General features: G+C 39.3%; 1 protein-coding gene across 2 annotated transcripts in view; it reads left to right on the top strand.

The window, feature by feature from the left end:
• LOC124788748 (centromere protein I-like) overlaps positions 1 to 25,830 on the top strand; it is a 358,748-nt gene that overhangs the window by 97,552 nt on the left and 235,366 nt on the right. For both annotated transcript variants that reach the window (XM_047256033.1, XM_047256040.1), the window contains 2 exons: positions 11,491 to 11,680; positions 20,061 to 20,105. In XM_047256033.1, the coding sequence (XP_047111989.1) occupies positions 11,491 to 11,680; positions 20,061 to 20,105 (235 nt within the window). The remainder of the gene's footprint in view (positions 1 to 11,490; positions 11,681 to 20,060; positions 20,106 to 25,830) is intronic.

The raw sequence follows: 25,830 nt of genomic DNA, 5'->3' as shown, positions 1-25,830 counted from the left end.
TGGGTAATCTATATTGATACAAAAATATTTGGAAAAAATCGATCGAGAAAGTCGTGAAAACAGACGAAATTTTTAGAAACTGGGTAAACAGAAAACGAAAGTCATAGCAGAAAATTTAAACTACCTAGCTTTGCAATTAAAGTGACGCAAGGAGATGCTATCACGCCCTGAAACGAGATCCATTCTGTCTGAAATTTTGCCCACCACACCTAGAATAGCTTTCTGTCACCCTTCCAATCTCTGCAATATTCTTGTCAGACCCTATTCTCCTTCTGCACCCATCTCCCTACCCTATGGCTCCTACCCCTGTGACCGTCCCCCGCTGCAAGACTTGCCCTATGCACCCTCCTACCACCACCTATAATAGCCCTGTAACTGGCAAAACATATACTATCAAAGGGAGAGCCATCTGCGAAATGACACGTCATGTGCCAGCTATTATGTAAACACTGTTCAGCCTTCTACATCGGCATGACTACCACCAAATTATCAATTAGGATGAATGGGCATAGGGGGAGGGTATATACTGGCAACTCGCAATATCCTGTTGCAGAGCATGTTCTACAACATAACATTCGTGACCTCTGCACCTGTTCCACCACACGTGCCATCTGGATTCTTCCCCCGGGTACTATTTTCTCAGAACTCCACATGTGGGAACTAGCACTACAATATGTCCTTGGTTCTTGCCAGCCACCTGGCCTTAATTTATGTTAATTTCTTCCGTCTCAGCTTTACTTCACTGTAACTACTCCTTGCTTCACTCCGTTTTAGTTTTCTACATCTTTCATTGTCTTTCCCATCTATTTTTCACCACCCCACGTGACCTCTGTTACATACAATGCACTTAGCTTCTCACTCTTATTAACTCATTCGTGGTGTTTTACTAGTAATCTCTGTCTTGTATGTTACCCTGTCCTCCACCTTTAAGCTCCCAGGTTTTCAAATCTCGTCTGATGCAGTTCCCAAGAATCAGTCTTTCCTTCTCATCCCGTGCAGTAAGTCTCCCCTGACCCGCGGTTCTGGGTGACTTTCCCAAAATCTACCCCTTTTCCTAGACCTCTCCAGTCCTTTTTTTCACCCTTCTTCCTTCCCCTTCAAGCTTTCTGCCTGAAGAAGGAGCCACTGGCTCTGAAAGTTTGCCAGTCATATCAGTCTTTTATGTGTGTGTTCTGCCACCGCTTGGTGAGTAGATTTTTTATCTATCCAGTTAAATAATTTTATCAATAATTGATTGTTTTTGAAGTTATCCATTAAGTAATGCCTCGATATCATTTCAGTGGTCTGCTTATCACAACTTTCTTTTCACTGTCTCACCAACTGTTGCTGTCCTATTCTGGTACATGTAGCTGTCTGCAGTTCCTTCAGGTGCATCCTTTCAAGTTTGTCAGTATGGTCCAATTTGCTTCCTTCCAAAACATTTTTTTAGTTTCCTCATGATTGTCATGAGGTAAGAGTGCATGTGTACTGCATAAAGTTTATTTTGAAGTTGTTACTTATCTGGTAATTCTTTAGTCTTTCTTAAAGCTGAAGAATTACCTGACAAAACAATCAAAAGTCTTCGCAAGGACTGAATGTTATTACACATAAACACTGCACCTTCCAACCACATATCTCACTTACCGATGATGGAGGAAGGTGATAAAGAAAGTCCTGTAATTTACTTTGTGTTTAGCAACCTGCATGTTACGTGTTTTTACTTATTGAGCAAAGACTTGAGAGTGGAAAATGCAAGTAACATGTGAGTAACCACTAGTCTTACTCAATCATATTTTAATCCATCAGGATGCTATACAAAACATACCATATTTACCTGAGTATAAGCTGACCCTGATTAAAAGATGTCTCCCCTTTTTTCAAGAGGCTTCTTGAGAGAAATTCATTTTTGACTTATTCTGACTAATCAAAATTACAAACCATTTTATTAATGTAAAGTAACTGCCTAGAAAGTTAACATTACACATGCTCTAAATTTATGCCATTCATTGATTGTCTATATTTTGATAATACAGAGGGAATTAAAATAAATGAAAACAATGGTTTACATTAATTTGGTCATGTCTTTTCTGCATTTTTCATTTGCTAATCGTGTTGTCTGTGGCATCATTATTTTTAATCAGTGCCCTAATAGCAGGTGTGAAATTTATATCTTTTTTGTTGCTCATATTTGGTTGTTTTTTCCAGATATGTTGGAATTTTTGAGGTTGTGATTACTGTGATACGTGATAACACAACTGTTTCCATCCAAATACATATTGGATTTCGCTTATGTGCTGAAGTGAGGATGTGACAATTTCTTTTTCTTTCAAACTTATCGTCTGCTCACGGCTCTCTCATTGGCTGTGTATAACCACACACCCCCTTTAGCTCCCGTCATACATCACTGTGAGGATCGACAACATTGCAGCACAAAACACCTAAATAAGTTATTGGCCCCTGTCTAGATTTTTACCATTTCCTGCAGAAATGACTGCTATTGTTCAATTTTAAAGTCAGCTCAGTTCTGACTGACTACGAATGGATTCAGGCAAATTGCAGTTTAAATGGGGTAGATGTTCCTAAAAAACCAAAGTATGAAGTATAGATTCCCATGGTTGACAACATGACGTAATTTGCTGCCCGTTCATACTCCTTCACCCCGACTCATCTAGTTTTTAATCAAGCTGGTATCACTGTTTCCCCTCCAAGCCTTCCGTAGTGCTGTGCTTGATCAAGTGCGAAACATGGACTGCTGTATCTTCTAGGGTGCGAGTCATTTTTAAGAACAGCAACTAATACATAAATAAAAGATCGCAATCACGATTAAGTCCAATTTTTGAACTTTCACTCGTCCTACGATCTACTGATGTCTGTTGGTCTCCATGGTAGGTCTTGCAGCTGTAATTTGTTCTTGCAGCAATAGTGAGACCATTTAATAGGATTTATTTCATTTTTCTATATATTTCGACTTGGATTTATTTTCCTTCTTGTTTTGTCTTAATGTCATCATCATGTTCTAAAACTGATTAAAAGCTGGTAAGATTTTCACCCTGTATTCTAATATGTAAACAACAACCAAATTTCTCATTTGCACACCACGTAGTAAATCGTTAGTCTCTCAGTATGAGAACATTTGTTACAAACCTGTTCAAATACAACAAGAGTTTGTGAGATGATAGAATTTAGTGCTATTTCTTCCTGTGTTTCACAAAGTTGTCAAGTTTTAAACAGTGTAATAGATTGTTGTAGTGACAAGTTCATAGTTTCTCAGTTATCCCTTCCACTAGTGGCACACGAGTCAAATGTCATGTGATTGTTCCGTTAACATCAATACTGTCTAGAGCACTTTGGTGTAGATTGCAAATACATTTGCCGATGCCTACCCTTCTGAACTCTTCAAACTAAATCTGTACATGATGTCAATAGCCAAAGCTTCTTACGTGAATGTAAGATGACCTCTATTTATACTCTATTAAACAATGTAAAAAGTCGACATGAGCAGCAGTAGCAGCTTAATCTGCGAATATAAGACAACCCTGTAAAAGAATGATGAATTAGGGGAGGGACCTCATCTTGTAGTCAGGCAAATGTGGTACATTGTTCAAACTTGGGATTGCAGTTTGTTTGTCTGTTTTTCCAGAAAGGAAGCAAATGTGGTACATTGTTCAGACTTGGGATTGCAGTTGATTTGTCTGTTTTCCCAGAAAGGAAGTTACCTAAAAGATGGCTTTCAATTGCTCTTCATTCAGATGTCCCACTAAAATATTCAATACATTTGGTTTGCCTGTCAGTGATTTCATCTAAATAAAAAATACTGGATCATCAGCAACTACTCCTCTGATTTGTGACAGTTATCTTTTGTTAAGTGGCTGAAGGTATCCAGTATACCTCTCTCGATACGATTTCATAATTGAGTTGGCGAACTTGGGAAGGGGAGTACCACATGCTACAAATGCAGGCACTGTGTCATAAAAAAAATCATTTCTACTTTTTTATGTCTAAGGTGCCAGTGACTCCCCATAAACTGCTGACTTACAGTACTGTTATCACCCTATATTCCGTATTCTTGGCATGCTTTGTACTTTATTCATGGTGCTGAGTATTTATACTCACTGTCAATTGCAACAAAGTTGTAGCAGCTGCTGCACATTAAAACAGGTCTGTCAACCTGAATATTGTAAATACTAAACTGTTTAACAATGTCACACATTCTCTCAGCTCTAATTTTGGATTTAGCAGGAAAATAATAATTAAACATGCAGAAGAGTACCAAAAGTCAGAGTAGTCATAATTGCCACTGTGTGTGATCTACTGAACCTCAGTCTGCTTGTGCCCTTGTAGTGGTCACAAGACCTGCAAACAATTAGCGCAGTGATCGGTGTTAAAACTGATGTGTTCAAGTGGTTGGCGTAGCCACAAATTTTTATAATGCTCAAATTTATGCCTAATTTTGGTATTTGTTAATTTTGGTTTGTTGTTCATGACAGTGTGACAGTAATGTGTTGCTTCAGCAAATTATGTTTCTTTCTTCACTACATGTCAAACGTCAAAATATTTCTGCATGAAGTATTCTGTTCTACTTCTATTGGATCAGCAGTTGAAGTGTAAACAGTAAGTTTTCAAATGGAAGTATAGGCCAGAAATATAAGAATACTCTCAAATATCTTTTGTCTCTAGCTGAGACTGAATGTGAGTTAAGAGGAGGGAGGCAATGAGGAGACAAAAGATGAGCTTTTAGGCTTACAAGTGCCAAACAGGGTGCCCAGTGAGTCTGAAGATGTATGCACATTTCAGATGGTGAAGCTAAAAAGTAGACCTAACTGCATTCATTATTCAAAGAATATGAAGATATGGTTTCACTTGCTCCAAAGATACAATTAAGAAGGAAGGTAATCAATTGGAAAGTAACTTGGGCATAAGTGGCCGCTTCCCAGTATTCTAACAAAAAAAGTATAAATGTAGCATGAAAGTATGCCAGTGAAATATCTCTGGTATTTTCAATTCATTTAACGATGATTAGAAATTATCAAAAGCGGTTGAGTTTTTGGCGAGGCAACAGTGTTAAGATACTGTGACATTTCACAGGGTGTCAAACTTGTCATAGTCTGTGCCAGAAGAAGATGCATATGACACTTGTGAAAATATCACAGTATTTTAACACTACCATCTAGCTAGAAGCAAGAGAGCTTTTCTCCGTAGCATTCACCAGGAAAGTTTACATTTAGGTAAATTAAATCTGCCATGAAAGACGTAAAGGTTGGTTGGAAGAAAAACTGCTAGAAAAGCTGCTGGCATTGTCAAGAAGCTGCTGATGTTGGAACAAGATGCAGGTAAATCATGTTCAGAGTCATGTATGAACCATTCAAACAGCAAAAAAAATGAAGGTCCTATTTGCACTTTTATAGGCTGAACATTGTAATAATGATATTAGAAAAAGGATACCAGCAATATAAGGAAAGCATAGATTGCTACTTACTATAATGATGGCATGTTAAGTTGCAGACAGGCACAACGAAAAGCCGCTTCCACATTAGCTTTTGGCCAAAGCCTTTGTTAAAAAAGGAAACACTCAAACACACACACACACACACACACACACACACACACACACACACACACACACATTCATTCACACAAGGGAACACACTTCTCGCACAAATGTGTGTGTGTGTGTGTTTTACCTTTCCTGACAAAGGCTTTGCCTGAAAGCTAATGTGTGCCTGTCTGTAACTTAATGTGTCATCTTTGTAGTAAGTACCAATCTACCTTCCCCTTTTAATGTTTATATGCCAACCTATAGTTTCCATTGTTGTGAAAAGGATAGATAGCTACTCACTGTAAAGATGCTTGCTTGTGTGAATGTGCATGTGTCTTCTCTGCTGAAGATGGCTTTGGTCGAAACCTACAGTCTGTAACAGACCTTCCGTTTTGCCTGTCTGCAACTCAATGCTTCATCTTTACAGTGAGTAGCAATCTATCCTTTTCCTAACAGTGTTGATACTTCAATCTGGAGTTTCCATTGTTTGAATATTGTAATAAATGTGTCAAGATTTTTATACATTGTGGTCACATGTGATTACAAATATTGATATTGATCATCTTAATCCAATGATTAGATTTTCATGAGGTAAAAAAAAACCTGATCGTTTATCCAAGGAGAAGAGTAACAAATGATATTCTGAAGTTATTCGTTTACAAGAACTTGTGGAGGTTTGTAGAACAATCTGTGTAAATAAAGTCTTACTGTCTGTTCACAGTGTGAACTGTATGAGAACTGCAGTGTGATCATTGTTTCTTCAAGTTCATAGCTATAGGTTCACATTTTTATAGGTAATAGATTCATGAAGGAAGCAGCTCACTGTGCTTCAGCTCATAATGTTTTCATTTAATGTGCTAATACTGCACAGAGAGAATTTTGCTATCCAAGTGTGTTTGATTGTTTAAAATATCTTTCAAAGGAGCTAAACAATGGAAAATCTGGAATTCAAAAACATTATGAAAGGGATAGATCTCAGCATACAGAAAAGGTACTGAGTGGCAGACACACACACTGAAAAGAGACTTGTAGATATTATTTAGTTATCAGAATAAGTCCTTCGGGCTAATATAACAAATAAAATAATCACTTATTGATGATATAATATAATTTAAATGGATAGATCATCTTTATCTATCAATTTAAAGAATAGGTCCTTTGTCAGATGTAGAAAAAAGAAAAAGAAACAAAAAATACACATGTTCAAACACGCACATGGCCATTGCCTTTGCTTACCATACATCTGGTTTTAGTGTGGACAATCCTGGTTTTTTAGTGCTGTCCACGTTTTTAAACATTGCCTTCTGGCCATGCGTCTCTCGGATGAGCTCAGCACCTACACTGACATCAGTGGGAAGACACAGCTACTGGTTGTATCACTACTTTTCACTTAATCATTTGACATCACACTTTGTGTGTATTTTAGGTCATTTTATCTCAATTATCCTTCTTAGTGATGGGTAAAAGAGTGTGTGTGTGTTTAATGTTAACCTGCAACAGGAAAGCATACCTTTGAAGTTGTATAATGACTGCAACAATGAACATGTTTGGTGCACACTAACTGCTGGAAAATTTTCGGTTGCGCATAAAGGAGGGGTTCATATTGAAGAATGATATTTCATGTTATTATGTTTCTGAAGTGGTTGGGTTTGCAATGTGTTTGCCTGGGACATTTGTTCCAGTTGACACAGATCTTTCAATTATGGGAAACATTTTGTCTGTAGAAGCAGGTAGACTATCGGTATCTACTGTTAAACGTGTGCTGAATGTTAAAATTAATTCAGAATTTTCTTGTTGTGAATTTTATGGTATAATTAAAAGAAGTAAACCATTTTTGAATAAAATCATGTCTAGTGAAAAAATGCAACTGAATGAATAAAGCTTAATGTTTCAGTAACCTGTATGACTTTTAACTTATTTATGTGTCCTGGGTTGCACCCAAAAAAAATGTTGTTATATCATGGGTTGGACCCAAACAATGTGGTAATACATCCTGGGTTGTACTCAAAAAATATGGTGACATATGTTGAGGTGCACCCAAAATATGGTAATATGTCCTGTGTTGCACCCAAAAAAGATATGGTAAGCCTACAGCCTCCGTGTGTTGTTTCGAGGAAATATTTAAAAATTCTTTTTTGGTCTTTTTTCCCATCTGTCCTACCCCACTGGCTGTTCAATGGAGAGATCTTTGTATCAGTATTAAGTTGTATCAGTGGCTTATAAACACACTTTCTTCATCAGGTGCAAATATTTGTAGGGAAAGACTTATCTCATTACATGCAAAACAAATAATTCTCCACACTAATGTGTAAAGCAACATCTTGCAAGAAAGGGATTGTTAGAGATTGAGTTTATATGCTCAATCAGCTTCTGTTTTTCCATTACATTGGCCACCTTGAAACTGCTTTTACATGATTTCCTCATTTTTCTGTGCACATATTAAACTGGTTAGACGAAGATAACATTCCAATGTCAGGAGTATCATCCTACCACTGAAACAAATATCAGGTACTCAAGGAGCCAAGCCATATGCAAGTGCAAATTATAATTACTGTTTTGATGATACCATCTTCTAGGATAGGGAAGGGGGGAAGAAAATGAGTTTTAAGAGAGATTGGCAGACACACTCGGTTTGTGAAAACAGATGAACATGAACAGGAGTCAGATTTTAGCATACAGCCTCCATTTAAATAATGTTTAACAGAAAGTGATCAGAAACTGCCAGTTCATCTTCGCCAAAGCAGTTATCATCCCATTAGTATGCAGTATCAGTTATCTTTATTACACCAGAACATTCCAGGACTCAGAAATAAAGTTGATGAACTACTCATTTGTATTGATGAAATGAATTCATCTAACCATATTGACATAATCTGCCTCTCTGAACATAAAGTGAACACTGGTACAGATATGTTGGGCATTTCGAATTTTAAGCTAGCTTCCTACTTCTGCAGAGTAGATATGGATGGAGGAGGAGTTGCCGCATTTATTAAAAACTGCCACAAATTCGAGAACATTGATATTAATAAATTCTGTTTATAGCACCATCTAGAGGCATGTGCAACAGAAGCAGAGTTCCATAACAGATCCTATATAATAGTAACTATTTACCGAGCACCTTTAGGAAATTATAATCTATTTATAAATCATCTAGAAGCTCTTTTGGGTTATTTAATAGGAAGAAACAAAGAAATTTTGATTGCTGGTGACTTTAATACAGATTTTCTAATGCAATCTTCCAGTAAACATTTACTGCAGTTAGTAATGTTGTCTTTCAATCTAACTCACACTGTAAACTTTCCAACTAGGATCACTAAATCCTCAAGGACAGCCGTTGATAACATTTTCATAGACAAATCAAAGGAACAAAATCATATCATAAAACCTGTAATAAATGGACTATCAGAGCATGACATGCAGCTCCTTGTTTTAGATGTAAATTCTAAGCAGATTATCAAGACTGCTAAATCTGAGTACAGGAGAGTAGTCAGCCAACCAAAAATTGAGTGTTTTAGAAAACTGCTCAAATATATGAACTGGAAAGATATTTATAGTGCTCATGACGTGAATGAAAAATATAACACATTCATGAACAATGTCAGTACCATGTTTGAAAACTGTTTTCCTCTAAAAGTTACTTAAATTAAACAGAAGTCTACAATAAAACCATGGATTACACAAAGAATAAAGATTTCCTGTAAGACAAAAAGGAAAATGTATCTGTCGGCCAAGAATAGCTCCAATGCTGATGATTTAGCTAAATACGAGGAATACTGTAAAATATTAAAAAAAGTAATCTTACATCTAAACAAATGCTCTACGAGAAGAAGATAGCAATGTCAGGGAACAAAATAAAAACAATATGGGATATAGTGAAAGAGGAGAATGGTAGAACCAGAAAGGAACAGGAGCAAATCTATTTAACAAGTACTTTATATCGGTTACTGATAGAATGGGATTGTCAGGATCAGTAAATAATGCCCTTGAATATCTGAAACTAGCCTTTACAAATAGCTTCAAGTACATGAATATATCACTCACTTCACCAAAAGAAATAACTTCCATAATAAAATCTTTAAAAACAAAGCATTCTAGTGGTTACAATGAAATATCAACAGAGTTAATTAAGGCATGTTCTTGTGAGTTTAGTACAATTCTAAGTTACTTGTGTGACCAATCAATTATAACTGGGACATTTCCTGACTGGCTAAAATATGCAGATGTTAAGCCTCTATTCAAGAAAGGGGATAAAGGGATACCTTCAAACTACAGACCGAGTTCACTTTTGCCAGCATTCTCAAAAGTTTTAGAAAAAGTAATGTACAGGCAGCTTCTCAATCATCTATCAAGAACACAGTTTGGATTTATGAAGGTTTCTGATGTCGAGAAGGCTATTTACACCTACAGTGAAAATGTACTTTATTGATTAAATAACAAATTACAAGCAGCAGGTATTTTCTGTGATTTGTCAAAGGCATTTGATTGTGTGAACCACAACATCCTGTTAAATAAATTAGAATTCTATGGTGTCATGGACAGTGCTGCAAAATGATTCAAGTCGTACCTCGGTAACAGGAAACAAAGGGTGTCAGTGCAAGGGACCTCGTGAATTAAGTCATCAGTCATCATCAGAATGGGAAGAAATTACATGTGGTGTCCCACAAGGATCCATCTTAGGGCCGTTGCTTTTTCTTGTGTACATTAATGATCTCTCATCAGTTACACTGCCAGAAGCAGAGTTCGTTTTGTTGGCAGATGACACAAGTATTGCAATAAATAGTATGTCAAGTGTAGTTCTAGAAAGATCTGTTAATGATATTTTCATGGATATTAATAAATGGTTTAAAGCCAATTCACTGATATTAAACTTTGAAAAGACTCCCTATATGCAATTCAGAACCTGTAAGAGGTTTCCACCCAGCATATGCATAAAGTATGAAGAAGAGCAGATAGAAGAGGTTGACAGTCTTAAATTCCTGGGATTACAACTTCAGTTGGGAGGAGCACACCACAGAACTGCAGAAACGCCTTAACAAATCTGTATTTGCAATTCGAGTGTTAGCAGACATAGGCGACATAAAAATGAAAAAGCTTGCATACTTTGCCTACTTTCATTCCATAATGTCATATGGTATAATATTTTGGGGTAACTCTTCAAGTCAACTAAATGTTTTCAGAGACCAAAAGCGTGTAATATGTATTGTTTGTGGTGTAAATACACGGACGTTCTGTAGAAACCTCTTCAAAGAACTGGGTATACTAACTACTGCTTCTCAGTATATTTACTCCTTAATGAAATTTGTCCTAAATAATATATCTCTTTTTCCAACAAACAGCTCAGTTCATACATACAATACCAGGAACGAAAATGATCTGCACAAGGACTTAAAAGCACTTACTTTAGTTCAAAAAGGGATCCACTACTCAGGAACATTCACCTTCAATAATTTGCCAGCAAACATAAAAAATTTAGTTACAAATAAAGATCAGTGAAAAAGGAGCCTGAAAGACTTACTAGTGGCCAACTCCTCCTACTCCATTGACGAATTTTTTAATAGAAACAATGATGTATATACTCATACTATTAGTATTATTATTTCAGCTTAAAAATTATGTATTGTATATACTCTTACTAATAGTATTGTTATTTCAGCTTGTCTCTCGTCTTTTTTTGAATGTTCCACATCCACAAGGATCTCCTCAGCACGGATCTGTGGAACGAAGAACTAATCTAATCTAATCTCCCTTCTCTCTCTTCAATCCTCCACCATCACTCCATTCCCTTGCCCCATCTTTCCATCGCCCATCCCACATCTCTCCTACCTTAAACAACCTGTCTCTGTCCTTCACGCTTCTTGTGCTTCCTTTCCCCCCTCACACTTCCACCACTGCTGCTACCTTCCCCCCACCACCCACCCTCTGTGTCTGTTATTGTGTTTGTGTCTGTCTGCCTAATTCAGTGTCATTGTTTACAGCTTATTTAAGTCTTTTCGTCCAGAACTTATACCAGAACGTGTTTCGACTGTAAATACACATACAGCCTTTGGAAGAATCCCTGCTAAGCTGTCAGAGGCTGTAAATAAGCGCATTAGTATACACAGAGCAGGTGTTGCAGACCCAAGGAAAGAAATTAATCATCAAACAGATGCAGAACACGTCACACTGGTATCTTTGGCTTTTAATATCAGTTTTTAGAATTATTTGACCATAAGTTTTACTAGTAGTATTAGGAATAATAATAATAATAATAATAATAATAATAATAAGTTTTTGTTCAACATCAAATTGTTTTTTCATATACCCAAAAGTGGCAAATGGTTTAATTTTTAGATACATTGCAAATTCATTTTTCTGACTGTGCAATGAATTTAGGATTACTTTTCTCTTTACATAAATAGTATTTCCCTGATTGTTAAACACTGGAAGTGTGTTATATATTTTTTGTTATAAACATAATGTAAGAGGGAGAATCTCTACTTAATATTCCACAGAAAATAGAAAAGAAATAAAAAGGAGGAAAAGTTACGATAGTATTGTGCAGTATCTTCTACTTACATGACCCCTTTTTTTGCATTAAATAATAATATTCTTCAGTGATGTAAAAAGAATTACTGTAACCAGTCACAATGTATTTCCACAGCATGTTTTGAGGGATTACATCTCTGTTATCAAGTGGAGTTTTGTCTATGAATAAAACATTTATACACAACTTTTAGGTAACCTCTGTTACTGTTATACAGTAGTCACAGGCTCCATTTCTAGTCATGTTGCAGTGTATACAAAGTGAATTCAGTGCTGGCATGAACAGAAATGGAGCCTATGACCTCTGAAAGATGGTACCACGGATTACCCCAAAAGTCGTGCATGCTTGCCTTATTGATTGACATAAATCAAACTGGTGGTGGTGTGACCTTCCAAAACACATATTCAATATAGTAATAAGTTTGACTGTTTGCAGTAATTTGTAGTTGCAATTGATAAAAGTCATTGCCAACGTTAAATTAAAATATTCACATTGAAAATTGCAACTTCAGAATTGGAAGACTTAAAGAGCACTGAGCAATGCATTTGATAATCTAATTCCTCCAGGCAATGAACTCTTTCCACGTAGTGTTATGTTCGTCTAGATCATACTCTATGAGTGGCTGCAATGTTCTAACCAACAGAATTATTTTTAAATTCCTCACATTCCTCCTTAAGTACAAATACCGGTTTTAGGGAATTAACTGTGGTAAGACTCCTTAGGTTCAGTCCAACAGAGTATTTTAACTGCTGTTTCTGCTGCAGGATCAGTAACCTGTGTAAGTTACCTTGAACACCATATTTCTATTCCCTAATTAATACTTCGGAATAATTTGAAGGGTGACACATGGTCTTTCATGCAACAGAGTCTTCACAGCACCTAGCTAATGTATTTATTGCAAATATACTCTTTGATTAGGTTGTCCCCCCCCCCCCCCACCCCAATGAATTTTTGTGAATGTCCCATTTAGGGGTCTTAAAAAAATTACAGTATAAAAAATTAAGTGATATGGAAGTATAGCCCCAAATAACAAACTTTGAAGAGGCTGTCATGAGCCACAAATTGAGGATAGCAACCCGTGTCCAGAAATGTCATCCATCACTGCCACAGAGTGCATACCCTTTGGCAGTAAATGTGACTTTGTATGCTGACAGGCTGTAGGTGGAAAGTCTCGCAACATTGTTTTTCAGTGATTGCAACTGATTGCCAGAATCGCCAGTAGAGAAGATGGAACTAACTGTTACGTACACAGACCTTGTCTTGTAGGAATATGATGCTCTGTTGCCTTAGTAGATGACGGTTCCGGGTACAGATTTACATCCACTGTTTATTTTTCTCCAATATACCGAAAAACACTGGAGATTTTAGAAGACTCCATGAGATAAATGAGCTGTGAATGGAAACCTGTGTCCGAAACCGTCACCTACTGCGGCAACACAGCACCACATTCATATGGGACAAAGAGTGTTATGCACCAGCAGGCTCCATCTTTCCCACTGGTGATTGTGGCAGTCACTTGCAATTATTGAACAACAAGCAACATTGTGGCGTGTTCTGCTCATGGTCCTTTTGTGAACAAAGTCATGTTTGCTGCCAAAGGAGTGGCCCAGTGGCAGGTGCTGGCCTGGTGCCTATAATGTCAGTGCCCTGTAGTGTCATTAGTTGACATTTCCAGACACAGATTCCTATCCTCAATTTTTCCTCACAACACCTCGAATTCTGTCTGTATCATTTTGTAGTACATGATATAAACACTAGTCTTTTCCCCATGACTTTGCCAGCATGTGTGTTCGACACATATACTGAGCACACTCCTCCTCCTCCTCCTCCTCCTCCTCCTCCTCCTCCTCCTCCTCCTCCACTCTTGTATATCCACCACATCCTCCCAATTTCTATCTTTCCACCTCATCCTCCCCATCTTGTCTACCTCCTCCTCCCCATGTCTGTCCATTTCCTCCATCCCTTCCTTCTAACCACATGTTCCTCCCCCTCCCTCTGACCATATCCCCCTTCCTCACCCTCTCACCATATCCTCCTTCCTCACCCTCTGACCATACCCTCCTTCCTCACCCTCTCACCATATCCTCCTTCCTCACCCTCTCACCATATCCTCCTTCCTCACCCTCTCACCATATCCTCCTTCCTCACCCAATGACCATAGCCTGCTTCCTCACCCTAAGACCGTAGCCTGCTTCCTCACCCTCTGACCATAGCCTGCTTCCTCACCCTCTGACCATAGCCTGCTTCCTCACCCTCTGACCATATTGTCCTCCACCTCTCTCTTTCAATCTCCTCCCACCCCTCCACCCCTCTCTTTCTTTCTCCTCCTCTCCTCTCTGTCTTTCTCCTCCTCCCCTGTCTTTCTTTCTCCTCCTCCCCTGTCTTTCTTTCTCCTCCTCCCCTGTCTTCCTTTCTCCTCCTACCCTGTCTTCCTTTCTCCTCCTCCCCTGTCTTCCTTTCTCCTCCTCCCCTGTCTTCCTTTCTCCTCCTCCCCTGTCTTCCTTTCTCCTCCTCCCACTCCTCCCCTGTCTTCCTTTCTCCTCCTCCCACTCCTCCCCTGTCTTCCTTTCTCCTCCTCCCACTCCTCCCCTGTCTTCCTTTCTCCTCCTCCCACTCCTCCCCTGTCTTCCTTTCTCCTCCTCCCACTCCTCCCCTGTCTTCCTTTCTCCTCCTCCCACTCCTCCCCTGTCTTCCTTTCTCCTCCTCCCACTCCTCCCCTGTCTTCCTTTCTCCTCCTCCCACTCCTCCCCTGTCTTCCTTTCTCCTCCTCCCACTCCTCCCCCGTCTTCCTTTCTCCTCCTCCCCCGTCTTCCTTTCTCCTCCTCCCCCGTCTTCCTTTCTCCTCCTCCCACTCCTCCCCCGTCTTCCTTTCTCCTCCTCCCACTCCTCCCCCGTCTTCCTTTCTCCTCCTCCCACTCCTCCCCTGTCTTCCTTTCTCCTACTCCCACTCCTCCGTCTTCCTTTCTCCTCCTCCCACTCCTCCTCTGTCTTCCTTTCTCCTCCTCCCACTCCTCCCCTGTCTTCCTTTCTCCTCCTCCCACTCCTCCCCCGTCTTCCTTTCTCCTCCTCCCACTCCTCCCCCGTCTTCCTTTCTCCTCCTCCCACTCCTCTCCCGTCTTCCTTTCTCCTCCTCCCACTCCTCCCCTGTCTTCCTTTCTCCTCCTCCCACTCCTCCCCTGTCTTCCTTTCTCCTCCTCCCACTCCTCCCCTGTCTTCCTTTCTCCTCCTCCCCTGTCTTCCTTTCTCCTCCTCCCCAGTCTTCCTTTCTCCTCCTCCCCAGTCTTCCTTTCTCCTCCTCCCCAGTCTTCCTTTCTCCTCCTCCCCAGTCTTCCTTTCTCCTCCTCCCTCTTTCTTTCTCCTCCTCCCCTCTTTCTTTCTCCTCCTCCCCTCTTTCTTTCTTTCTCCTCCCCCCCTCTTTCTTTCTTTCTCCTCCCCCCCTCTTTCTTTCTTTCTCCTCCCCCCCCTCTTTCTTTTTCCTCCTCCCCTCTTTCTTTCTCCTCCTCCCCTCTTTCTTTCTCCTCCTCCCCTCTTTCTTTCTCCTCCTCCCCTCTTTCTTTCTCCTCCTCCCCTCTTTCTTTCTCCTCCTCCCCTCTTTCTTTCTCCTCCCCCCCTCTTTCTTTCTCCTCCTCCCCTCTTTCTTTCTCCTCCTCCCCTCTTTCTTTCTCCTCCTCCCCTCTTTCTTTCTCCTCCTCCCCTCTTTCTTTCTCCTCCTCCCCTCTTTCTTTCTCCTCCTCCCCTCTTTCTTTCTCCTCGTCCCCTCTTTCTTTCTCCTCGTCCCCTCTTTCTTTCTCCTCCTCCCCTCTTTCTTTCTCCTCCTCCCCTCTTTCTTTCTCCTCCTCCCCTCTTTCTCTCTCCTCCTCCCACTCCTCCCCTCTTTCTTCCTCCTCCTCCCCTCTTTCTCTCTCCTCCTCCCACTCCTCCCCTCTTTCTTCCTCCTCCTCCCACTCCTCCCCTCTTTCTTCCTCCTCCTCCCACCCCTCCCCTCTTTCTTTCTCCTCCTCCCACTCCTCCCCTCTTTCTTTCTCCTCCTCCCACTCCTCCCCTCTTTCTTTCTCCTCCTCCCACTCCTCCCCTCTTTCTTTCTCCTCCTCCCACTCCTCCCCTCTTTCTTTCTCCTCCTCCCACTCCTCCCCTCTGTCTGTTTCCTCCTCCCCCTTGTTCTGTCCATCCCCTTCATTATCCATCTCAACCTGTCCCCAGCCATTCTCATTGGCACGTGTAGCCCCTGCACTACAGTGTAATAAAGAGCACCAATACAGTACAGTGTAATAAAGAGCACCAATACTGCTCTCAGAACATGCCTGTCATCAGGGCAGTCGGCACATCAGGGGCTTGAAAATTGTTTATTTGCCCCAGACTTCACAGGCCACCATGCTAAGCAAGCCAGCACTACTCCAACATGACACGCCTGTCATCCAAGGCAGCATACATGTCAGGACCCGGAAAACTGTTTCTCGCCCTGACATGTACGCAGCCCTGCAAACCAGGTTGATTTGGCAGGGCAGTATTGTTCCCACACAACAAGCCAATTGTGCTGGCCAGCCTATTCACCAGGGGACATGAAAGATACATTTTGCATGCATCTCTTCTCCTTTTAGAGCTAGGAGGCTGTAAAACCTACAGTGCTGATTGTCATGAGGCCTGCTGTTTTTGTGCCAAATTTGGGTGAAAGCGATCCACGGGTTTGAGATGGGATCTCTCTCTCTCTCTCTCTCTCTCTCTCTCTCTCTCTCTCTCTCTCTCTCTCTCTCTCTCTCTCTCTCTCTCTCTCTCTCTCACACACACACACACACACACACACACACACACACACACACACACAGTAAAGAGGAGTGATCTAGTTCAGACCTTAAGGCATGTCTTGTCTAATATTAGTAGTTTCGTACCTATGTACACAATTTGCTGTTTTTAGAACTACAGACTGTTTCCTATTTGTTATTTTATCGAGCCATAGACAGTGCCTCTAATGCCGATATCTCACAATATATCTAATAGTGTTGTAACACTGACACAATCAAAAACTTTTGTACCTCATAAAGAAACACACTATTATTTATTTTTTTTAAAGAAATTTTAATAAATCCTTGTTTCCATCCCAGCACCATCATCTCAAAAGTAGACAAGTATGGTTTAAAAAGTTTATTTAAATCAAACCATTACAGCTTTCTGACTTATTACAAATCTATCTTCAGATGGCACTCCTAGATTTTAATGCATTCCTGTTGGGGCCTAGTTTTCTAATCTTTATAGATTTTACGCAGGAAGGTAAAATTCGGTAAACTTACTGCGAATGTCCTTTTTCTTTTTGTCCTTGTAGAAACATGTGTGAAATGATTTTAAAGTTAATAAAACATGAAATTTGGTAAAAACTTGCTTGGTACTTATTATTTTCTGTGGAACAAATTGTTTATGTATTTGTGTTATGCATTTTAAAGTTTCTACATTTTGGCTCATGGGCTATGTCAGTGACACATTTCATGTCTTATTATAAAACCATTTCATATAAGTTTCTGTGAAGGGTAAAAAGAAAAAAAATCTGTAGTAAGTTTACCAAATTTTGAATGAAAAACTTTTGTTTACCTTTGTGCACAAAACTGACTGCAAAATTACTCTAAAATGAAGCCCCAGCAGGAAAACAAGTAAATCTGTAAGAGTTTTCTGAAGGTGGATTTATAATAAATCCAAAACTGGTAGGGCTTTGACTTTAATAAACTTTCTCAAGCTGTACTTGGGCTAGTTGCTGTTTTAAATTATAAACCTTTTAACAATATCTTAACAATTGGAGCCAATAATGATTCCGCTGTTAAACTCTTGATTAGATCATACCAGGTGATTCAGTTACCTGATTGCCATCTTGACCTGTAGCACAGGAAAGACTCTTGAGTAGGTAGTCAGTCTCTGCCTCATAGGGACTCTGATCCCAAAACCCACTTAGCCACTTTCGTAGTTGATTCAGACAGTAATAACATAATCCTACTAGAGGTGGTCATACAACAGTCTATCCTAGCTCAAAATCCTTTACCTAATGAGATTTGCCACCAGTAAAAGGTTCACATCATCCCTTACAAGTGTAATGTCCTTCATCAAATTCACAATTGTAATTTTCAGGGTTTTAGCTGAGTTCATGTTTCATTCACTTGCCAAAAGCATTAATTTTAGTTTAGTTCTCTTCTGATTCATTTTCAGTCCTTCCTTGGGAGTATTGCTTGAGGTACTGTGTTGGTGGTCCTCTATCACATGGTTTCATTCAGGAGAATAATTAGGCCTGGTGGTCTGGCAATAAAGCACGTGACTGGAATCTGAAAGGTCCCAGGATCTAATTCTGATTAGACCACAGATTTTTCCAGTCTACCATTAGCCTACCCTTCACCTCTCAGTGACATGAAGATTCACCAGGAACAACATGTGGTTCCGATTGTATGTCAAACTGTATGTTTTCTTTCCCTGGTAATATTACTAGGGTAAGTTAAAAACACAGGTCATTAAAATGGCATCCAATTGAGATACTTGTACCGGGTTGTTGAGTGACACAATTACTATTCAAGAGAACAATGTTGCCCCAAAGGAGATTTCAAGTGTAGCATTATTTTAACTGCTATCAACAGCATTTCATTTGCAGTAAGAAGTTCTGTTAAACGTTTGCAGTTCGTGAATAATTATGTAATCTTTTGTTTATATTCAATCCAACGAAATCAACATGACAGTTACAGCTGATAATGAAAAGGGTAGTTAACAGCTGATAATGAAAAGGTTGAAATAATGGACAATAAATATTAGTTTCAGGTTTTTACTTTGGGAAAATTATGTATATGAATTTTAAACACTTCATGTTGTGTTATTAACCAGAAATCAGATTATCAGACACTATTTTAATTTTTTAATCTGCAAATTTGTTGATTACTCTTTGACAAGAAATAAACTTTATTGCACTCAAAAGCTTAACAAAATAAGTGCATAAAACAGATGAATGTTTTGAGATGCTTCAGAAGACAATTATATTTTGCTGTAGCTCTATAAAATTTTCATAATGTCCCAAATTGACTACGGCAGGTTGGGTACTGCTCACCATAAAGTCATCATGCTGGCAAAAGTCAGCTGTCAGACCCACTCAGATATGAATGTGTGTAGAGCCTGAGGAGCGGTCACTTTCCACTATGAGATGCCTTGTCAAGGTGATGCACAAGTCCAGAAAGTTCTAGAATTGGCAACAGTTACTGTGCTTTTAAGATTGCATGCTAAAAAAGTCTTGTTTGATTTATTGGAGTTCAGGATAATGAGTCAGAGATGGAGTAAGCTGTTGTCCTGGCTGTTTCGGAGGCACAGAGTGATTTTGAGTTGAAGTTAAACAGCTTGTGTACTCCAAGACTATTATTAAAAGTGTGTGTGGTTTATTTATTTATTTATTTTAAAGGGTTTTTTATGATGTTATCAGCTTATTTACCTGTGAGTCTAGTCTAAGCAAGGCATACCTTCAGCTGCTACGGTCTTATCCCCGATAAAATAATCAGAGTTTACCTTTTTTAACAATTGACAAATTATGATGTAGAAGTATGTGCTCTCCTTGAGGGGGGAAATCTCGTCTCCTATCAGATACAGATCCGAGCCAATGAGGTGCATTCTGCTGGATGCCAGAACACTACAGGATACAGGTAAATGATGAAGCTGAAGAAGCAGTGAAGGTATGGGCAAAATACCATGATTCTGTCTCTTCCCTTCCCCCCCCCCTCCCCCCCAATCCCTCTTTCTTTCACATCCCTTCCCCACACACTCTTTGTATGTCACTACTTTGCACCTGTTAAAGAGATCTGTATGTTCTTGTTTCCTTACATTTAGCTAAAACAGTTGGATTTAATATTTCTTGATTTTTGTAACAAATACACAATTTACAGAATGCTATGCTTCTCGCCCTCCCCTTTTTTCTGGTAGCTTTGTTGATATGTGATGTGATTGGATTAAATATTATGAATGCCTATTTAATAATTTGCTTCCATATTAAATATTTCCTGTGCTTTCTATTTTTAGGATGATGACAGTTCTGACAATGAATCCAGTTATCCTATTCAAAAGGTGAGAGACTTTTAGAGGTGTATTAAGAAGTACTACAATTGTGTTCAGCAATTCTGCGAACATTTAAAATGCAGCAGTCATATATTATAGTTGTTATATTTCCTGTTATTCTTATCATCATAATAATTTTTGTCATTGTTCTGAGAAGCACACAAGTATAAATCAGTGTCACATAAATGAGGAGATTACTCTGAGCTGATAAATATTGAACTATGACTTGCATGTGGCAGACCAGTTATCATGTAACTTTTTAGACTATTGGCTCAAATACATATTCATACTTTCAGACACTTTAACGACGGGACACAAAAGTTCAGAAATATCTGAGTCCATTAATTTTTTTGTTAAAGATAACACAAAGTTTATTTAAAGTCATGATTCTTTCCATAATAATAATTACAGAGAACAGGATGGAAAACCCTGTATGTAACCGGATTGTGTTAGTGAGTCAGTTTTGATTAATAATTAAACATTTTATGTTAACATTTATATTGCTCCTAGACTGATTCCCATTTCCATTCCCTATACATTTTCGCAAGTGTGAAATTCTTGATAACCACCACAGTATAGTGGTGGGCAGAGAATAAAAAATTCTATCTAATTTGTGCTATTAAACTATTAACGTCCACTGTAAGTTATTTCGCTGAATTACTGCAAATACATACCCAGCTAGGATAATGGGAGGGCAGCTGCCACACACACACACACACACACACACACACACACACACACACACACACACACACACACAAACCTAAGCCAAGTAATCTGTGTTCAACAGATGAACTACAATGAGGCTGCTATGGCACGAAAATTGGAAATCAGCTCATTGAGCAGGTTCACAGCACTGTGATGTCCTCATTACATAACTGTGGTGCAACAAGAAGAGCAATGTTGCAAAAAGATAATGAGCACTGATACGGTAACTAAGGCTAAGATAAAGTCTCACTAAAATTAAAGTTCAAGCTGTGTGGTAAGTACTCAGTACAACCAGCCTGTATGTGAAAGCCTTACCATTATCATGCTGTAGCTGCTGTTGATGCTCAGGGTGGAAAGACAGCAATGAGATGATGAAATGTGATTAGAACATGTGATCTCTCTCTTGGCACTTATCAAAAGTGAGAGATCACTTCCCATATTCTCTCCTGGAGCTCTGATACACCACGTGGTAGAGGCGGTACATACACCAGATCTTTAATGTGTCCCCACAAAAAAAAAAGCCACACGGAGTGAGATTTGGTGATCAGGGAAGCCATTTCATGAAACAGCTGTCCCCTTTTGTAGCACAGCCAATCCATCGAGGTGGCATCTCCGTGTCCAAGTACTCACGAACGTCATGATAAAAATGGGGTGGAGCCCTGTCCTGCTGAAAGATGAACAGTGTGTCTGATTGCATTGGAGGCATCAGCCATTGCTCCAACATGTCCAACTAGGAATATCCACTGACAGTGCTCTTGGTGAAGAGTTTTCGACGTGACAAGGCACAAAAACATTACCTTTGGGGAATCGCGCTTGAATTCATTGCATTCGTGTGGATGCTTTGCACCCCAGATTCGACAATTATGCCTGTTCACTTTCCCATTAGTGTGAAAAGTGGCTTCGTCACTAAAAATTAAGTGATCAAAAAAAGCCATCCTCATCCTCATTCAATTGTTGCAACTACAAACAAAACTCAAAATGCTTGTTTTTGTTCTCATCATCAAGTTTCTGCACTAGCTCCAATTTGGATGGTTTCATAGATGGCTTCTGTTCCAGGACTTTCCACTTTGCCATTGGAGTCATTTCGAGTTCACGGGATGCACAACGTTTCGATTTCTTTGGGCTCCTTATGAATGTGTCTCGTATGCGTTCCACATTCACTTCACTCACACTGGGATGTCCGTTTCTCTTTGCCGGGCACAAGCAACCCATCATAACGAATTTGTTGGGCCAGTGGCAAATGGCCTTCCTTGTTGGTGGCTTCTTACCGTACTTTGTTCTAAACATCCGTTGAACAGCTGTAGCACTCTTGTTTTTGTCGAACTCCAACACACAGAAAGCTCACTCCACACCTGAACTTGCCAGGTTTGAGACTAGTGCTGACTATCAGCAAATTACCAGACTATGCTGAGGCAGTATAGATGGGGGGGAAAAAACAACTTTCAGCGTTTTTCCTCAAAATGATATACGTATGACATCTGTACAATGTTTGGTTCTTGTGCAATAAATATTGTAAGTGTTCCTAGACTTTATGTATGCCCTGTATAATCTGAATTCAGTTTACCTTCGTATGAAATAGAGTAGCTTCAAAATTTTAGATTGTAATAGGAGGGTTGGAACTTTAATAGTGGCAACTATTTATTTACAGTTTGTACAAAATAGATACGTGGTTGTGGTTGTGTTCCAAAAATGAAGAGCGTAGAGACAGAAATGATGACACTTTCTGCATGGCCTGACCATCCTTTTGCCGGACAATGCTCAAGCACGCACAGTGCAAGCTGTTACTGATTTGTTTGACTGATGGGGTTGCTAAGTGCTATACCACCTACTGTACTCCCCTGACTTAAGCCCTCATGTTCAACTCAATTTCTAAACTGAAGGAAACACTTCACAGCATTCGCTTCAGAACTTCTACAAATTCGTCGGACAATAGACTGTGTCACTCGAACTGTCTACACAACTGGCACTGCTAAGAGTATCCTAGGACATCACTGGCAATGGGTTATACACAATGCTGGTAACTATTTTGTACGAGCTGGAGCTGTAAATAAGTAGTTGCCACTATTGAGGTTCCAATCCTCGTATTTCACTTTTTCTGTCACTTTCCCATTATCTGTCATTGATTGTGTGTATCATTGCTAATTTTAACTGTTTTTGGACGTGTCTAAGTTTCCCACAAAATTTATACTATATTGTCAGTTGAAAACTACACTTCTGCTCCCCAAAAATTTTGTCAGTGCCAGTGTTCTTGTTCAGACATTAATGGCCCCCTAAGTTAAGTGTTAAATAGTGGGAGCTCCAGGTTGGAATATCAACAGTATAGACCAGCGCTTTACCACTGAATCACAGTAATAGGCTTTAATACATTGGGTGGAACTGAAGACACAATTAGTTACAAAATTGTCATGGGAGGAAGACAATTCTCCAAAACTGGAATAATGCTGTAATTATTCTAATACACAACAATGCAGATGAGCAGGGCATAAACTAAATACCTATCAGCCTCACGTGCTTATTATTATTATTATTATTATTATTATTATTATTATTTACTATTTGCTTTTACAGCCCGATTGGACCACTTTAGTCAATCATTTCTTAGTCCTCTTCAGTAAGCGCATGTTTTGTTCTTTTTTAACTGCCCAGTATCTTTTTATTCGTTCTGATCTTTCCATTCTTTCCTTATTCCCTTATCATAATATGTCGTTTGTCTACGTTTGGTTTAAATCTTATTTTCTTGTCTTTAAGTTTCTTGGGGGTTTTTTGTCTTGTTTTGCAGATCATCCAAGGTTATATCTTGTTCTCTCATATCCTCTTAACTTCCTTGATACTTCCTACTTGTTGCTTCAGATTCCACACTTTCTGCATAATTTTTCTTGCTAATCTGGTTTCTGGCATCCTCATTATGTGACCAAAGAAAGAAATCCTCTTTTTATGTACAGTATCTGTGATAGGCTCCAGTTCTCTGTACACTATTTCATTCGGCACTATTGCCATTGTCCTTCCTTCTGGTATTTTTTATGCATGTATGTTCTAGCTGTTCTTCTCTCTACTTTTAGTATTTTGTCAACTCTGTTTCTCTGAATGACTTTAAGAAGAGTCTCACTTGTGTATGATACCTCTGGCTGAACCACCGTCTTGTAGTTTTGTTTGAATTGATAGACATTTCTTATTGTATGTAGATCATGTTAGTTTTAGAGCTTTTATCATTTTATTGGTTCTTTCTTGCCAAGCAGGTTTTTCATCCAAATTGTGTTATGATCTCCCCAAGATATTTAAATTGCTTCACTATTTTGATTTTTCTGTTGTCTACTGTTACGTGGTCAATTACTAGCAGGTCTGTTACCATCATGTCGGTCTTATCAAAAGATATCTGAAGTCCTACTTTTTGCATTATATTTTTCAGGCTCATTGTTTGATTTCTAGCTTCTTGTACATTATTAGCTAGTAATGCGAAGTCTCAAACAATTTAGGTTTATATCATCTTTCTTGGTTCCAATTGTTATGTTTTTAGGATTCTCTTTGTACCATTCTCTCATCAAGTATTCAAGAGCAGAGTTGAAGAGCAGTGGTGATAGACCATCTCCTTATCTTAACCCTGTTTTAATTGTAAATGGCTCAGATAGTTCTCCTCTAAATTTTACTTTGGACTTGGTGTTGGTAAGGGTTAATTTTATCATTTTTGTTAATTTGGGAAGAAGTCCAAAATTTCTATTATGTCCAGTCTAGAAGATCTGTGGATGTAATTTGAAGTCTACAAAGGTAATTAGTAGTTCCTTTTGTCTCCTTTTGCAGGCATCCATTATTAATTTTAATGCAATGATCTGTTCTGGGCAGCTTCTCCAGGGTCTAAATCCTCCTTGATATTCTCCAAGCTCCTTTTCAAGTTGATCTTTACAGCGATTGTAGATAATTCTTGACAATATTTTACGTGTGCAATCCGATAGGGAAATCCCTCTGTAGTTGTCCGGACTTGATTTTTCTCTCTTTTGTGTAAGGGTGTACGATACGAGGGTAAACCCAAAAGTAAGGTCTCCTATTTTTTTATAAGTACAGAACTCTGTTTGTGTGGCAGTTGGTCACACTGTTATGAAGAGTGCTTGACGCACTGTGTGTGAACATGCGCATGCCGCGCTCAGTCTTGGCTTGGCAGCTGTTGAAAATGGAGCTCTCGTCGGACGTTACCACCAAGTGCGAATTCTGCATAGTTGTTCAGTTTCTGAACGCAAAGGACACTGTGCTGATTGAAATCCATCGCCAATTGATGGAAGTGTATGGTGAGTTGTGCATGGATGTCAAAAATGTTCGTAAGTGGTGTAGAGAGTTTGCAGTTGGTCGGACCGAAATTTACGACGAACAAAGGAGTGGGAGACCGTCAGTTTCTGAGGTGACAATGTTGAAGGCTGAGCAAAGCATGTGTGAAGATTGGCGGATCACCCTGGATGGCCTCTGCACCTTGCTTCCTGAGGTTTCCCAAAGCACTGGTCACAGAATTTTAACAGAAACATTGAACTACCGGAAGGTGTGCGCAAGATGGGTGCCACGCATGCTGACTGAAGACCACAGGCGGCAACGAGTTGATGCCTCCCGCGCGTTTCTTCACCACCTTGCAGCCGAACAGGACAACTTTCAGGACTGGTTAAAAGAACATTTGGCCGGAAAGCGATTCAGCTCCGACGACAAAGTGAAAGAAGAGGTTCATAACTTTCTGAACAGCATGGTGGTGAGCTGGTACAACATGGGCATACAATAACTGCCAGTGTCTACAAAAATGAATTGACAGAAATGGTGATTATGTCGAAAAATAGCTAAATGTTCAAGCTGTAAACTGATGTAAACGATTGTAGAAGTAAACAGGTCTATGTGCTTATTAAAAAATAGGAGACGTTACTTTTGGACTACCCGCGTAGCTGTAGCCCAGTCTTCTGGCAGCTCTTCTCTGATCCAGATTTTAACTATGTATTGATGTAATGATATCTTCACAGGTTCTGCTGCTTATTTCCAGAGCTATGCAAATGTTTGATCT

This window comes from Schistocerca piceifrons, chromosome 1, assembly GCF_021461385.2.
Source record: "Schistocerca piceifrons isolate TAMUIC-IGC-003096 chromosome 1, iqSchPice1.1, whole genome shotgun sequence".
Classification (NCBI taxonomy): Eukaryota; Metazoa; Arthropoda; class Insecta; order Orthoptera; family Acrididae; genus Schistocerca; species Schistocerca piceifrons.
This window is presented reverse-complemented; position numbering and strand designations above follow the sequence as displayed.